Source organism: Tachysurus vachellii, chromosome 2 (assembly GCF_030014155.1).
Source record: "Tachysurus vachellii isolate PV-2020 chromosome 2, HZAU_Pvac_v1, whole genome shotgun sequence".
NCBI classification, from domain to species: domain Eukaryota; kingdom Metazoa; phylum Chordata; class Actinopteri; order Siluriformes; family Bagridae; genus Tachysurus; species Tachysurus vachellii.
In genome coordinates, this window is record NC_083461.1 from 13,096,677 (window position 1) to 13,112,632 (window position 15,956).

A 15,956-nucleotide genomic window follows, 5' to 3' on the forward strand; every position below is an offset into this window, starting at 1 on the left:
ACGTGGCACAAAGTTGCTATGTTTCCGGCGCGGATGTCACCGCGGTGCTAATGCGACGGCTGGAGAAATCGAGGTGGAAGAAAGGGATTAATTAGAGCTAGTGGCGGTACTGATCCAGAAAGGTGACTTTCGAGCTTTTCGTTACGAAAAACAAACACGTAGATCTCGGTGAACGGCTTAAAGGAGCGGTTATTTACGTGTCTGACTCGATCTGAGGTAAGTGCTAACCGTCTAACTCTAAATCGGAGCTAACAGGCTTTCTAACGTTAGCCTTCCTGCTAACAGGGTTTAAGTAATATCGCCGAACTTAAATAGATTTGTCTTTAGCTGGCTTTGTGGAGTTTGTTAGTGTCGTGAACGTTAGCGTTTAATTTAACCCGTGTTGTGTTATTATTCGTTGAGTTTAGGAAGAACTCAAGCTGTGCTTAAAAACCCTATGCTAACAAGATCAGGCCCGGCTTTCCTGCTTGTCATTAACCGGCTTGACTAACATGGATACGTTACAGGATTATGATTCATTTACAGCTTTCGTTTAACGTATTTGTGCTCGTCGTGTTGGTTTAGAAAGCTGTCTTGTTGGCAAACTTAGTTAGCGTGTTAGCGGTTTTGCTAACTCGGGTATTCCCAAGCTTGTATATACGCAACTGGCTTTCATTGGCCTAGCTGACTGCTCAATAAGTTAGTCATTCGGTGACCTGTTACTGTACACATTCGACGTGTATTTAGAGAATACGTAGTATTCTAACGTGTCGTGATACGTAGACGATATGTATCACGACACGTTAGTGTTTAACACGCATACAAGCATTTTAATATGCAACGTGGGAGAAATTAATAATAAACAACAACAAAAAACAGTTCAGCTACTTGTCAGGTTGAGTATAATGTTGTTATAATAAAAGTCCTCACTATACATGTGATTATGTGACTATACGTTCTATTATGCCCCACATGTCTAATCAATAGTACTGGTTTGTATTCATTTTCAAGCCTAAATAGCATAGTAGCACATTTTGAAAGTGTTAATATAAACAAACAACACTTTATGTGAAGCCAGATTGTTCTCCCATGTTGCAGGTTAACTATTGTAAGCTGTCTGTGATGTCAGTCAGTGAAGCATTTCACACACTGGTAACTGTACAAAGTTACAGTGTCGATTACTTTGAATTATTCAGAGGTCTACTACCCGTAGTGGTGTGGATCAGCAGTAATGCATCAGCCGTATGATGCTTACTGGTTTTTTATGTGTTTAAAACTTGTGATCAGACCACTGTGTCGATCTGTTCTGATGTCAGAGATGTTAACAGTTTTATGACGATTGCTGAGTCTATATAAGGCCTCAAGATAGGTGGTGGCAAGGCGTAGTTATTAATGACTGGGTTTTATAGAATACAATACAAACACAACCAGGTACACTTATGTCAAGAGAAGCTTAAGATCACAGGATGTAATGTTGTCTCTAACAAACCAGTTTGTTAGCTGTGCACCCAGAACCTGCAGTTATTTCAGACGCAACTGAAAGTGCCGAACTTCAGTGTGCGTTAACTGTTTGAGCACATCGTGATCCCTTTCAGCCTGTCTCTATACTTATAGCTATGTACACTTGCATGTAAGATCTGTTGTAGAGAAATCTTTTTTGTTTTTTTTTGTCTTAAACTCAAGATTTTTCAGGTTGAGGAACACTGTTTTTTTTTTTTGTTTTTTTTTGTTGTTGTTTTTTTAGCGTTGTGTTTCCAACAAGTTGAACCTCACACTTTGTGTTCTTTTTTCATTTTCAGATTTAGGGATGAACTGAACTGAAAATGAATGTCAACCAGCAACCTCACATGGCTTCTCCTTATGGACAGCCGCAGTCTGGCTACCAGGGATACCCACCCTCTGGTTATGGGGGTCAGCAGGTGCCCGGGGGTTATGCGGCTCAGTATCCTCCATACAACGGGCCTGCCTCTAACTACCAAACAGGTCCACCTCAAGGCAAGTGTGCAAATATACAGACTGAGTACATACAAATAACTAGCAATACTGAAACTGTCTGGTTTGTCTCAGCAACAAAATCAGACATCTGAAGACTAGAGAGAACGGTTCAGACTCCCAAAAGGATTGTTGCTCCTCTACCCACCCTTCAAAAACTGTATATGTCCAGAGTGAGAAAACGGGCTCAGAAAATCTCTCTGGATCCCTCACATCCAAGTCATCCACATTTTGAACTTTTACCAGGCAATCTACCTCATGAACAGTTAAATGTTCCCAATATTATGCAGTAACAATGTGCAATAACCTTACATTTAATGGTGACCATCTCCATTCTATTACATCCCTGCATCTCATTCTTTTCTGTTGTATTTTATTCTATTCTATTCTTTTCTACTATCTATAGCACAACTGTACATACAATTTATTTATTTTTCAATTTCTTTTTCTTTTTTTTTCCTTTTTTTTTTTTTTTTTTTTTACATATGTCTTTTTTTTTTATTCTTATCTTGTTGTCTCTGTGTTTTAGAAGCGTACGACACTAAAACAAACTCCTTGTATGCGCAAGCATAACTGGCAGTAAAGTTGATTCTGAATTATACACTGGTGTTAGTTAGCATGCCTACAAATCCACAAGATTTAATTAGTACTTTATGTAGGTATTTATACACAATACCTCAGGTCTCAAGTGATCCTGCCCCCCTGACTCCTGACATTTCATTGATCGTTTAGTTTTTCCTTTCCCGGTTTTCACACCTTTCTCTCTTGTATTTCAGGATATACTCCTTATGCAAGCTTTCCCTCTAAGGCTCTTGCGGCAAACTTAGTCTCTGACCTGTCCTCTTCCTCTCAACTTGACTTGGGTAACTGTTTTCATTATGCTTTGCAGGCTGTCCTTCTCTCTGTCTCCTCTGTTTCCTACTGAGTGTATAGTGCATGGCAGCTGGATCGTGCATCTCTCCTGCAGGCTCACAGTTCTGCCAGGATTCCATTGTAGCTTTTGGTGCTTATACTGAGACCAAAAGTGGACACTGTCACCCAGTTTGTCCCTCACATTCCACAATAAATTACCTTCTTTTTCCTTCCTTTTCCCTTTCCTTTCTCATTTCCTCTATTGACTCACAACCATCTCTAAATATAAGTAGAATGAGTAGACCTGAGCCCACCAAATAAGCAAATCAGTAGACTTGGTGGACTCAACGATCATCAGAATACCAGACTTACTTATTTCCTTCTTCCATCTGTTAAACCCAATAAACTAGCTCGATGTACAGAGATCACATGTTTTTGAGGAATTTGTCCAGCAACATCTAGCAATTTATTTATCAACTATTCTTTGCTTTTTAATATACACATCTACTTGAAGTTGTCAGAGGTTGGGGAGCTCTTACTAGGATTTTGTTTTTCAAAGTTAATCTGGGAACATATGGCAAAAGCTGATTTTTATTGGTTATGTATAGAAGATTGGACAAATCTTCAGATTACCCTGTTGTTGAAGTGATGGATTGTCCTGAAGCAAATTTGAAGTGTGTTTTTATGGAAAAACCTTTTTGTTAGAGTGCCATTATTTGAAGTTGTCTTTTATTTTTATTACACGGTTATATGTAGTGTATAACAAAGTTCAGAAAAATGTAAGGGTAAATTTCTAACTTCTTATCCATTTTGTGCAGGTATGAGAGGACCCCCCACCTCCAGTGCACCCCCGGTGTCTGCAGCTCAGCCCTACTCACAGTTTGGGCAGAGTGACGTACAGAACGGCCCACCATCGATGGGTGCCCCTTCACAAAGGTTAAGATTTAGTGTATTCATACTTAAAGATGACTTAAAGCTCTGCCATATAAAACAACTTTAGTGCAGAAATGAAATTGCATTGAAATCGAGTCATCAGTAGCGACTCTTCCCTAAGTTTAGGTTATGAATGCAAACATTTTTAACAACTTTAATTCATATTTAAATTTGATTTGGTTCACTAAAATATGGCTGCCCACAGTGTGGGAATGAATACATGCCTACACTTTCTCCCCTGTCAGTCAAAGCACAAGTGGTAAATCATGGTCACCTGTAAGCTTGTGTATACAGAAGAGGTGGCCTCCTGTTATGCAGCAGGTTTAAAAGATGCAGTTGGTGTGTGTCTTGGAGATGTTTTAGCCGACTTTCTCTTTGGTTAGTAGCTGTTGTTTGACAGGGAATAACTTGTAGGGAATTGGCAGGTGGGGAGAAATGTGTATGACTGACAAACCCACACCCAAAGTGTATTAGGGGGTCATGTTGCATTTGATGAAGAGGTTTGTAACTCCAGTCCTGGAAGCCATTATCTAACTTCCCTACTCTACAGACCCTATAAATATATTAATGTGTTAATTCAGGTCATAATTAAAAGCCTTTGGTGCTTAAAATAAACATAGGCGATTTATTTTTGACAGTTATGATGGTATTGATTTGAGTTGAGTTGTCAACGTTTTTTCTCCCACCCCTGTGTACTTTATAGGCCACCTGTGTCTCAAGGAGCAATGAACTTGACAGGTCCTCAGCCTGCATACAACCAGCAGTTTGCGGCATCACCCACCAGTATGCAGCAGGTGACCAGTCAGATGGCAGGCATGCAGGTTGGGGCCACTGTACCCTCCTCAGCTGGCTCAGGCTTCGGTAAATGCTTTTTAAGTTACACTTGCACTTTTTTTTTTGCATGTGTATGCAGTCGAGCTAGATATTGTGTGACTGATCATGGACAGTGATGTAACATGCAATATCATTTAGTTGCTCTGTATATTGAACATGAGGAAATGGAGCACAGCTAAAGATATAACAATGGTTAAATACAGATGGAATTGGTTTTCTGTAATTGTCTGATTGTCGGTTTTTCTCCCCATTCCCCCCCAGCTCAACCTGCCACCTCCCACTCTCCTGGTTCAGCTCCTCCATCCTCTTTTGCCCCCACTTGGCCCCCACCCACTTCTGGTGCGCCCCATACATCATCTCAGTCCTATTATGGCGCTCCTCCTTCTCAGCAACCATTCCCAGGTACAGCCCTACCTCTCTCCTCTGCCTCTGGTCCTACCCAGCTCCCTCCTCCACCCTTGGCTTCACAGCAGGCTTACACTCAGGCCTCTCCTCCCTCACAGCCTCAATTCTCTTCAGCCCCACCAACAGGTCCTACTGCATCATATGGAGGCCCACCACCACCAATGCAGACCACACACCCTAGAGCACCCCTTCCCACTTCCCAGCCTTCGGCTTTCTTCAGAGGGCCTCCACCCAGCTCTGCTCCATCTCAGTACCCCGCAGCCATGCCCCCTGCCTCACAGCCCTCTCCATTCCACTCAGGTCCTCCTCCACCTACTGCTGCTGGTGGTTTTCCACCTCAAGCAGGTGCACCACCCAGGCCTCCACAGTCAGTCATGCAAGGTCCTCCTATGGCCTCTCAGGGGCCTCCCATGTCCCAAGCAAACCATGTGACCCCTCCACAGCCTGGGATGTTGCATGGACCCGCTGCTCCTGGAATGGCACTACCCCAGCCAGGGATTCAAGGTTATCCACCTCAGCAGAATGGTGAGTGTCTGATTATTTACCACTGAATTGACCAATGAAAAAAAACATGACTAATGAATATTTGAGTAGAATAACACCTTTTTTAATTGACGTGTCTAGCAAAATGAAGGAAATTTTAAATTCAAAGTATGATGTATAATGTTGTTGGTTATGTTTTAGTGAAGCGCAGTTATACTAAACATATGCAGTTGGAATCATGTTATCAGTCATTTCAATTCAAATGCAAAAATCTGTGTAGAAGGTTTTTATTTTTAATATGTATCATGCAATCTGGTTTAATTAAAAAAAGAAATTGTATTACCCCACTCACATATATTTAGATGAATCCGTTATCTAGCAGCTACTCTAATCCTAAATGCACAAGCGGTTGAATCCCAGAACACTGGGTCCTTTTCCAAAGATAAATGTGTCAAAGGTTTTAGTCATTGAAGTATAAATGCACCCGAATTATTAGTCATTGTGGTAGAAATGCAGCAGATTTATTAGTCATTGTGGTACAAAAGCTTCATTGAAAAATTCTGTGATGTTCTGATGATTCATCCTTGTACACAATACTAGAAAGGTAATAAATACCGTAAACTTTACTTTGCAGCATTAAGGTCAGAGGCCGAATAGCATAATGTTTTGTTACGCAACAAACTCCTCACTTATCACCCAGTGTCATTTATCTGTAATGAGTTACACACACACGATAACTAGATTAGAATTACACACTGAATCATGTTTATTGGACCGAGACTTCTGTGTTTTGTGCTTTACACCAGAATGCGTTCTCCTGCTAGCTCTGGGTTGTCAAGCTTGCAAGCTTGTCCTACTTTGACACCTGGAAACATTAGCTTCTTGTCTTATAGTACATGGAATTTTCCAGTGGCATGACATTTTGCAGGAGATCCCGTGTTGGCAGAAGAATAGATAGTTTGAGAAAGATGATGTCATGTTGCTTCGATGTGTGAGCACTGTCTGTGTTTATTCTGCAGTATCCTGAAGAGATAACTGTGTGTGTGTCTGTGTGGGTTCATTCAGGTGCTTTTGGGCAAGTAAGAGCTCCTCAGCCTGGCTATAGTGGACCATATCCTGGGCAGCAAGGCTACGGAGCTCCACAGACTGCACAAGCTCCACCTCCTGCAGCAAAGAGGCTTGATCCAGACTCCATCCCCAGCCCGGTACATAAACATTAAACCAGCAGCACACACACATTCACGGTCTGCGACACATCTCACATTTTGTCACTGTTGTAAGCACATGCTTATTGTTGTATGTCCATTGTCTTTTTACCCCACTGTGTACTCAATTATCTGTACTGTTTTTATTCAAACACGTACATCCACAGAGCTCTGTAGGCTTTGGTATTGTTTAAATGAGAGATCCAGTTATGTTAGTTTGTGTAAGCTAGGCCATGCTCTGGAGTCTCCTGTGTCTGATGCGCATGCACCATGGCGGAATAACGGATATATTTAAAATCTATCTTTAAAAAAGGTTCTGCTTGTATATCGCATGTCACTGGCAATATTTGCATCCTCATACACTGGTATCGCATTCTAAACAGTGTAACTAATCATTGTTAATCTAGTCTTGAAAGCAGAGGTAACTGGTTACACGTCTGTTTATTTTCTCTCTGCTCTCTTTCTGTTTTTGTTTTGGCTTTCTCTCCCCCCTCCTCCCTTTAATCTCGCCGGACTAAATTGTTAAAACATAAAGCAAGCCTCTGACATACCGCCTGTGCAGAAAACAAGACATAGAATAGACCCAGACGCAATTCCCAGCCCAGTAAGTGCCCTGTGTCTCTCTGCACGTCTGTGTTGTTGCACTAACCCTAACCTTTCTCTGTAGTCTTTGTTCCCTCTCTCAGCCAATCCCCTCATAATACCAGTGACCGTAGATCTATTCATCTGTGTTAGTTCTACAGCCATTAAGTTTAAATGTGTAATGGATCAGTTTGAATATTCTATTAGAGTGATGTTCGTGACCTTTAAACTTAACTATCAATCATCTGTTGTAACCGAGCTTGGTTTTTTCCCATGACGGTGTGTAGTTTTGTTGTAGGGGTGTTACAGTATCGCACCAAACATTTCTCCAAGCCCTTTCTTTTGAGACTTTAAACACTTGTACGCGAATAAGCGTGTCTGCCAGATGCCGAAATGTAAATGGCACGGCACTGATCATTGTTTCTTATGATGTAGGTTTCGGATTGCACTGAAAGCCCTTTGGCTGTGTAATCATCTGCTATGAATGTTACACTGCTACCTCAGCTGCCTCCAATAGGATGGCTGTAACTTTTATTATTGATGACCAAAACCAAACAAGGGGAAAAGACCTATCTTTGGCTAAGCAGCAGTGCCGAACTCATTATATTTATTTATTTGTTTGTTTGTTTGTTTGTTTAGCACAATTTCATACATTTCCCCTCAAGCTTATAATAATGTGATGAATACTGACAATGTATTATTATCTTTTTTACTTAATTACGATCTGTGAACTGTAGCACTCCATTATAGGTTTTTTGATCATCATCTTTTTAAAAAAAAAAAAAAAAAAAGGAATTGGGATCGATGTGAAATTAGTCGGATTTAAGATCCCTGGCTTTCACACCTGTATTAGGTCACTGATGCCCACCTGATCCAGCTCCACCCTATGACTTTGCATGCTCATTTAACCCTTGCATGTATGACCTACTAGCTGGTTTGGAGGTTTATGTAGCATAAGCATGATCCGTTTGCTGTGTTTTTGTAAGGTGTGTGCACAAGTCAGTTGTATGCCTTTGTCTCTCTCAGATTCAGGTGATCGAGGACGACAAGGCAAACAAAGGCACCGAGCCTTTTTTCACTGGGGTCAGAGGTCAAGCTCCACCCCTGGTCACTACCAACTTCCATGTTAAAGATCAAGGTAAGAGGTGTTAATAGACTCTATTTTTTATGTTTCTAAGCAATCTTCTGTGCTTCTTGTACATGAAATTGGTGTCTCTTGTATTGCATTGTTGGATTTAAGGGTTGAATATCGTTTGTGTTGTACATTTTATAGGGAATGCAAGTCCACGTTTCATCCGTTGCACAACCTATAACATGCCATGTACCTCGGACATGGCCAAACAGTCCCAGGTGCCACTGGCTGCAGTCATCAAACCTCTGGCTACTCTGCCTCCAGATGAGGTGAGGCACTGATTCATTATACAGTCTATATCTCTGTGTGAAGAATGGGCTCAACAAATAGGGGACAGTCTTGCCTGCATTTCAAGTCCTGATTTGTTCTAAACTAAAAGCCAGTATTTGCTGATTGCCGTATGAATTATAACTTTCAGGTGCTAAATTCTGTTTGCCTGCCATATTTACACAAAGGGAATCATTTACAAAGTGAATCACCTCCAAAGCTTTTATTTTTTAAAAACAGCTGGTTTTCACAAAACTCTGTAGTACTCTGCCTCTGTCTTAGTGAACAAGCCAGTATGGGTTTTTGATAGACTCTAATTAAAGTAAATCACTCTAAATGACCAATTTGAACTTAGTAATATTTTCCAGATATAAAAATGCTGTAATCCATGACTATTACAATTCGAAATCGATCAGGTCAAAGTTTATTCTCTTATGTGCAAATATACACAGGTTCATGAGCAGGAGAAGAGTACGAACGGTTTCCACATACCAAATACCAAGTTTCTTGTGTAACCGAATAATTAACGCATTATGCATAAATCTGTTTGTATCCGGCTTTGCCCAGGCTATTAACCTTTTGACTGTTTAAACTTGTGTTGATTTTTGTTTTTTCTAGAACCCTCCCTATCTAGTGGATCATGGGGAAAGCGGACCTATTCGCTGTAATCGCTGTAAGGCCTACATGTGTCCCTACATGCAGTTCATTGAGGGTGGAAGACGCTTCCAGTGTAGCTTCTGCAGCTGTGTCACGGAAGGTGAGTGGCTTTATTCTTATTTTTATTTATTTATTTTAAAGAAGTTTCTTAGTTAGCAGGTTTTCTAGGCAATTGACCATTCATTCCAGAAGTGTGACCTTTGAAGTATGTGGATTGACTTTTGAAATTTGATGAGATTTCCATGCAAACTGCATGTCCTTTATTAAAAGATGATCATAATTTTTAGGCTATGTTATCATTTTTTAAAAAACTTTTTTCTGGTTTTAGTGCCTCCCCATTATTTCCAGCATCTGGACCACACAGGGAAGCGTGTAGACTGCTACGACCGACCCGAGCTGTCCTTTGGCAGCTACGAGTTTGTAGCTACAGTGGATTATTGTAAAGTAAGAACTCAGGCCTCAATGAATTACTTATTAGCAAATGCAAATACTTTCCTAGGTAAATTAACGTTATGTTCTTGTATTTTATTTTATTTTTATTCATATTTTTACAGAACAATAAGATTCCTCAGCCTCCAGCCTTCATCTTTTTAATTGACGTGTCATACAATGCTGTGAAAAGCGGCATGGTGAGGATCGTATGCCAGGAGCTTAAGACTCTGTTGGACTATTTGCCCAGGTACAGATTTTTAAGTCGATAATGTAAGATGAAGATAATCATTTTAGTTTCAAGTTTGTTATTTTGGACAGTTATATTTTTTCACCACTGAGCAAAGCACCGTCACTCGGATGCTTCTCCGTCGCAAACATTGTGATGTTTCCTTTTAGAGAGAACCCTGATGTGGAGTCCAATATACGAGTAGGTTTTGTAACCTACAACAAAGTGCTGCACTTCTACAATGTGAAGGCTTCTCTGGCTCAACCTCAGATGATGGTGGTCTCAGACGTGGCAGACATGTTTGTTCCCTTGTTAGACGGATTTCTTGTCAGTGTCTCGGAGTCCAGGGTTGTCATTGAGAGGTTAGTGTGGACATCTTGTTAGAAAGAAATATATATGGCTATTTTTTTTGACTGATTATCTAATAGCACTCTCTCTCTCTCTCTCTCTCTCTCTCTCCCTCTCTCCCTCCCTCTCTCTCTCCCTCCCTCCCTCCAGTTTGTTGGATCAGATCCCTGAGATGTTTGCTGACACACGAGAGACAGAAACAGTGTTTGGTCCTGTTATCCAGGCTGGACTGGAAGCGCTTAAGGTACTAGTACTACAGAGCTAATAGCTGAAATATAATAGTATAATTTTCCTCAAAATTTTTTGATCACATAGTAGACTGCATAATAGCCTGTATGTAAAGGCTGAAGGCTGGTCTGTTTGTCTCAGGCTGCAGACTGTGCTGGAAAGCTGTTTGTCTTCCACACATCTCTGCCCATCGCCGAAGCTCCAGGCAAGCTGAAAAACAGGGAAGACAAGAAACTGGTTGGCACAGACAAAGAAAAGGTACTGTCCCATTTGCCTTCTCACTACAGCAGCAGTTTCTTAATTCAAATTTTGTTCTTGGATTTTTTTTACTTATTTTTTTAATATCTTGATTTGATTTTCTTTTCCCATTGCCTCTTTTTCTTTTTTCTCAGACTTTGTTCCAGCCCCAAGTGAGCTTCTATGCTAACCTGGCGAAGGAGTGTGTGGCACAGGGCTGTTGTGTGGATCTCTTCTTGTTCCCTAATCAGTATGTAGACGTGGCAACATTAGGGGTTGTACCCACTTCAACAGGAGGTTCCCTCTACAAATACACCTATTTCCAGGTCAGTGGAACAATTATGTATGTTTGTTTCACTCGAGCCACAAAACCTACTGGACAGTTTGGATCTTTACTTAGCTGACATGTTTTGTAAAGTGACCCATTGTCATGTGGTGTTTCGTGTGTCAGGCCCAGTCTGACCAGGAGAGGTTTCTGAACGATCTGAGGAAAGATGTGCAGAAGCAGGTTGGCTTTGATGCAGTGATGAGGGTTCGCACAAGCACCGGTGAGCAGGACAGACTTTCTATACATGTGCTCATATTAAGAGCAAGAACATGGCGCAAAATGACTTCAGCCCTAACAGGCCTCAAAATAATGTTTAAATTAACATTACTAGTAACATAACTGGTCATTTTAATTCTGTGTTATTCTAAAAGCTTTCTAATGCTGACTGTTAGTAAGATTTAATAATCATTTTCATTGCTGATGCGATCTATGATCGGCTTTTACAGATCAATGTTTAAAGCCCTAATGATAAGGGCATTTGTCAAGCAAGTGGATATTTGATTTGTGCAGCTGCTTACAGCTTCGTTCATCTTGTCTCTTTTCTAATCATTTCTATATTTCATCAGCAGACCACACAATTACATTTAAAACAGGCCATATATGTACATCAGCTATTATTCTCTGGGCAAGTGGAAACCATGTATGAAATCTGATCACAAGTCTCAGAGGAGACGTCTTTATAATGGCAGGTGTGAAAAGCTACGCATCTCAAATGTCCACTTGTGATCTGATCACCCAGCGTCCATGTTATTGCTAGGAGTGAACAGGGCCTTAGTTAAGTCCTGTTGTATTTGCGTCCCTACATCTGCATTGTTAAGTTTTCTTCGCAGAACGTGAAAATGGCGCACTTTATTGGTGTGATGCATTCTTTGAGCCTGTGTTTCGTATCGTGCATTATCAGGTATCCGGGCCACAGACTTTTTCGGTTCATTCTACATGAGCAACACCACAGACGTAGAGCTGGCATGTCTGGACTGTGACAAAACCGTCACAGTGGAGTTCAAACATGATGACAAGCTCAGCGAGGAGACTGGCGCACTTTTCCAGGTATGTGTGAGACACAGAGAAACTTAACGTTTCTCCAATATATTAAACATCCAATGATATTAAACCTCTTTTGCCTTTAGTAACCATATTACGTGTGTGTGTGTGTACAGTGTGCTGTGCTATACACCAGCTGTGGTGGTCAGCGGCGACTGCGGATCCACAACATGGCAGTGAACTGCTGTGCACAGCTGGCTGACTTGTACAGGAACTGTGAAACGGACACCATCATCAACTACTTTGCTAAGTATGGTAAGTGAGACAAAAGGTTTCTTTTTTTGTGCAGGAACACTTTGCCATGCAGAAGTAGTTGTATAGTGTGTAACAAAATCTGTTTTTATTTTGAAATTTGTGTTTTTAGCGTATCGCGGTGTAATGAACAACCCAATCAAGAACGTGCGAGACAGTATGGTGAACCAGTGTGCACAGATCCTGGCCTGCTATCGCAAGAATTGTGCTAGCCCATCTTCAGCTGGCCAGGTGAAAACAGCTGCCTCCTTAATTACTGCTAATAACCGGGTTACTGATTATAGTATAGCAGTTTTCACCACTGCCATGACCATTTCTAATTATCTGGTGGCTTTGTGTGTAGCTGATCCTCCCAGAGTGCATGAAGCTGCTTCCTGTGTATCTCAACTGTGTACTGAAGAGCGATGTTCTGCACCCTGGAGCAGATGTCTCCTTAGATGATCGTGGATATCTGAGACAGCTGGTCAGCGCTATGGATGTGGCAGAGAGCCATGTGTTCTTTTACCCACGTCTGCTTCCAGTGGTGAGACACAAACGCACACACAGACACATGCAGACATATTAAATACACCTGGTGACAAAATGTACACTACATGAAGGTTCTGTAATTGATTCCCCACCGAAAAACATATTATATGAATTTTAAGTCCAAAATCTAAGCAATTGAGTAAAACCTGCAGTTTGTGGTTAACTGTAAAATTACTACAAAGTATTGACCCGTATTTAAATAAGCTAACTGTCTTCATATATACAAATAGGTTTTATATACAAATATATCTTCATATATACAAATAGGTCTAATCTGTATATAGAAAGGCTGATTAAAAACCTATAAGATTTCAATAGCTGAATTGTAAGTGATTCTCAGGATTTACTCTAGTGGAGTTCAGTATTTTTACTTTTATAATAAAAGTAAAAATATTCAGTTTTTATTGTTAAATTGTTAAATATTTCCAGCTTTTAATGAGACTATGAACGCATTACCAGACACATTTTCCTACATCTATAGAAATCTATATGTTTTTATTTTTATAGAGCCTTAAATGTTGATGCTGGTGTTGGTTTATGCCTTTTTTGTCTGTAGCACAAGTTGGATGTGGAGAGTGATGCTCTGCCCATGGCAGTCAGGGACTCTGAAGAGAGGCTATCTAAAGGGGGCATTTACCTCCTGGAGACTGGCCTGAACCTTTTCCTTTGGGTGGGTGTAAACACCCAGCAGGAGCTTCTCCAAAACATCTTTGGCACCCCTGCTTTTAGCCAGATCGACCCTGACATGGTAAAGCTTGCAAAAATCGCATATCAATAGCTTTATACGTATATTGTGAATGAAGCTCACAGCTGACTTGTATATCGCTCTAGACCTCTTTGCCGGCGTTGAATAATCCATTCTCTAAGAGGCTGAGGGAGATTATTGAGTCTTTCCGTGCCCAGCGCTCTCGCTACATGAAGGTAAATCTTCCAGGAGCCGTCTACTTCTTACCGACACTTTTAAACTAATAACCAAGCAGTTATTTCCACATCATCTCCTGTTTCATTAAGGTTTCTCTAATCCTTTGGGTATTTTCTGCAATGTACAGTACATCTCTCTGTGTGGAATTTCTAAACATATTACTCTTTTTTTTTTTTTTCTCAGCTGGTGGTAGTAAAGCAGGAAGACAAACTTGAGCTCATCTTCAAGCATTTTCTTGTTGAGGACAAAAACAACAATGGTGGAGCTTCTTATGTGGACTTCTTGTGTCATATGCACAAGGAGATTCGCACCCTTTTGAGCTAGGACAGCTTCCCTTGCCCTTTTTATTTGACAAACCAGTTCTGTTCTCCTGTCATTTCCCCTCCTCTAATGTAACGTTCTGTAAACGCAGGAGGAAAATCAGTTTCTTTCTATACTCTGTCACATTCTTTTGTCTGTCCATGATTTGGTCGCGGTGTGGGTTTGTGGGGGGCGGGGGGTGTGTGTGTGTGTGAGAGAGAGAGAGAGAGCGTGCGAGAGCGAGAGAGATCATGTTGGTGTACATGAATTGGCATATGTATGAGGGATGCTGTTGATATTTCTCACCACTTCTTGATATAGTAACAGATTATCCAGCACAGCTGCTGTAAGGATCACTTTATTCCTGAACAAACACTTAAGTGCAGAATTAACAACGTTAATAAATCAAAATGCAGAATAATAGGCTTTAAAAGTGTGTGCATGTGTGTGGACTGTGAGTGCGGGAACACTGGCACCGTAGGTTGGACTAGACAGCATTAAGGATTGAACTTGGTTTTCTGAAAGATCCCAACGAATAGAAATGGAAATTTCCAAATATCTTCTTGTTTCCATCATTTAATTTTTGTTGTCGTGGATGTTTTGTCCAATTAGTCCTTGTGTCCCATTTTCCATGGCCTTACTGACCCATGTCTCCATTTCTCACCCATTTCTCTGCTAGTCTTTGTGTTTTGTTGTTCTTTATTGTAATCAATATTGGTTTGAAAGTGTGCAGAACCATTTTGACTGGATGAATTAATGGGAAGCAGAGAGTTTGTGTGCTGTTCACTGTCTGTACATCTAACTCTTCTGCTATCACACACTATACAATTCTATGCATCAGTTTAGGAACATATGGAGAAACATAAACATGCATAATGTCTAAATGATGAGGGATCAGAATGAGTGCTGCGTGAACTGCACATGCCCGAAAGCTGTGATGGTGTGAGCATTGAGAACAGACAAAGAATTCTCCTATTGTGGAGAGGGTATGGGGTCTATCAGAAAGCTCTCTGACTGGGACGGATGATGTAGTTCAGATTAGCCAGCTGGACGGGAGTTTATGCAGCCAAGCTTTTCTTAATGAGGATGGAGACTGTTGTCCAGATGGAAGCCATCTTCAAAGAAAGCTTCAGTACCTGGGTTTATATTACAGGAACAGCCACACATACTGTTTCTGCTGTCTTCACATTTTCTGTTGTTTTCCTTCTTTTTTTTTTTTTTTTTCTTCTTTCACTGTATGATCAAATGCTAACGTGTACCATAAATAGTGTATCATTTTACAATATTCATTTCTAAATGTTTTGAGGGATATAATCCTGGAGCAGTCAGAGTCATGTGCGGACATCGGCGCTGGGTTATTGTCTACCCTGGTCTTGTTTTTCTAGTGAAATAGCCTATGTACAGTGAAAGCATACGGTAAGAGTAGCGGAAAAGATTTAGAACTGCCGATTTCTAACCATTTTCAAGCATGTGCAGGATTGTGACCTGAAAAGCAATCAACACTGAATACCTTGTCATCACATGTATTTACATGTACAGAATTAAAAATCACATTTTAAACATGATGCTCAGTTAGTGTGCTTTGTTGGATGTATTCAGCAATGGGGAAAACTGTCCGTTTTACCTGCAGACCTCAAAGGGAAAGTGTTTCATCATCACAGACTTCTTTCTTTTTCTGTCTTTCATTCAAATCTTATGGTTTTATGCTTTCTAGATATTTACCCAAGTACCGCCCCTGGAGGTCCCCTGAAAGCACTGATGAAATGAGATCTGGAGTGAATGTTGATCCTGCT

General features: G+C 40.7%; 1 protein-coding gene across 2 annotated transcripts; it reads left to right on the top strand.

The window, feature by feature from the left end:
- The first annotated feature begins 17 nt into the window (after window positions 1-17).
- sec24c (SEC24 homolog C, COPII coat complex component) lies at window positions 18-15,728 on the top strand. 2 transcript variants are annotated; one of them, XM_060897603.1, is made up of 24 exons: window positions 18-216; window positions 1,779-1,974; window positions 2,748-2,834; window positions 3,642-3,759; window positions 4,460-4,617; window positions 4,852-5,520; window positions 6,544-6,683; window positions 8,292-8,403; window positions 8,539-8,666; window positions 9,283-9,421; window positions 9,650-9,765; window positions 9,876-10,000; window positions 10,150-10,341; window positions 10,478-10,571; window positions 10,697-10,813; window positions 10,948-11,118; window positions 11,244-11,340; window positions 12,022-12,167; window positions 12,278-12,416; window positions 12,526-12,644; window positions 12,757-12,936; window positions 13,498-13,689; window positions 13,773-13,862; window positions 14,047-15,728. In XM_060897603.1, the coding sequence occupies exons 2-24, from the start codon at window positions 1,803-1,805 to the stop codon at window positions 14,185-14,187; spliced, it is 3,642 nt and encodes a 1,213-aa protein (XP_060753586.1). In that variant the 5' UTR covers window positions 18-216; window positions 1,779-1,802; the 3' UTR covers window positions 14,188-15,728. The 2 variants fall into 2 exon arrangements, with proteins under 2 accessions (XP_060753586.1, XP_060753595.1); XM_060897612.1 differs by lacking the exon at window positions 2,748-2,834.
- The last annotated feature ends 228 nt before the right edge of the window (window positions 15,729-15,956 follow it).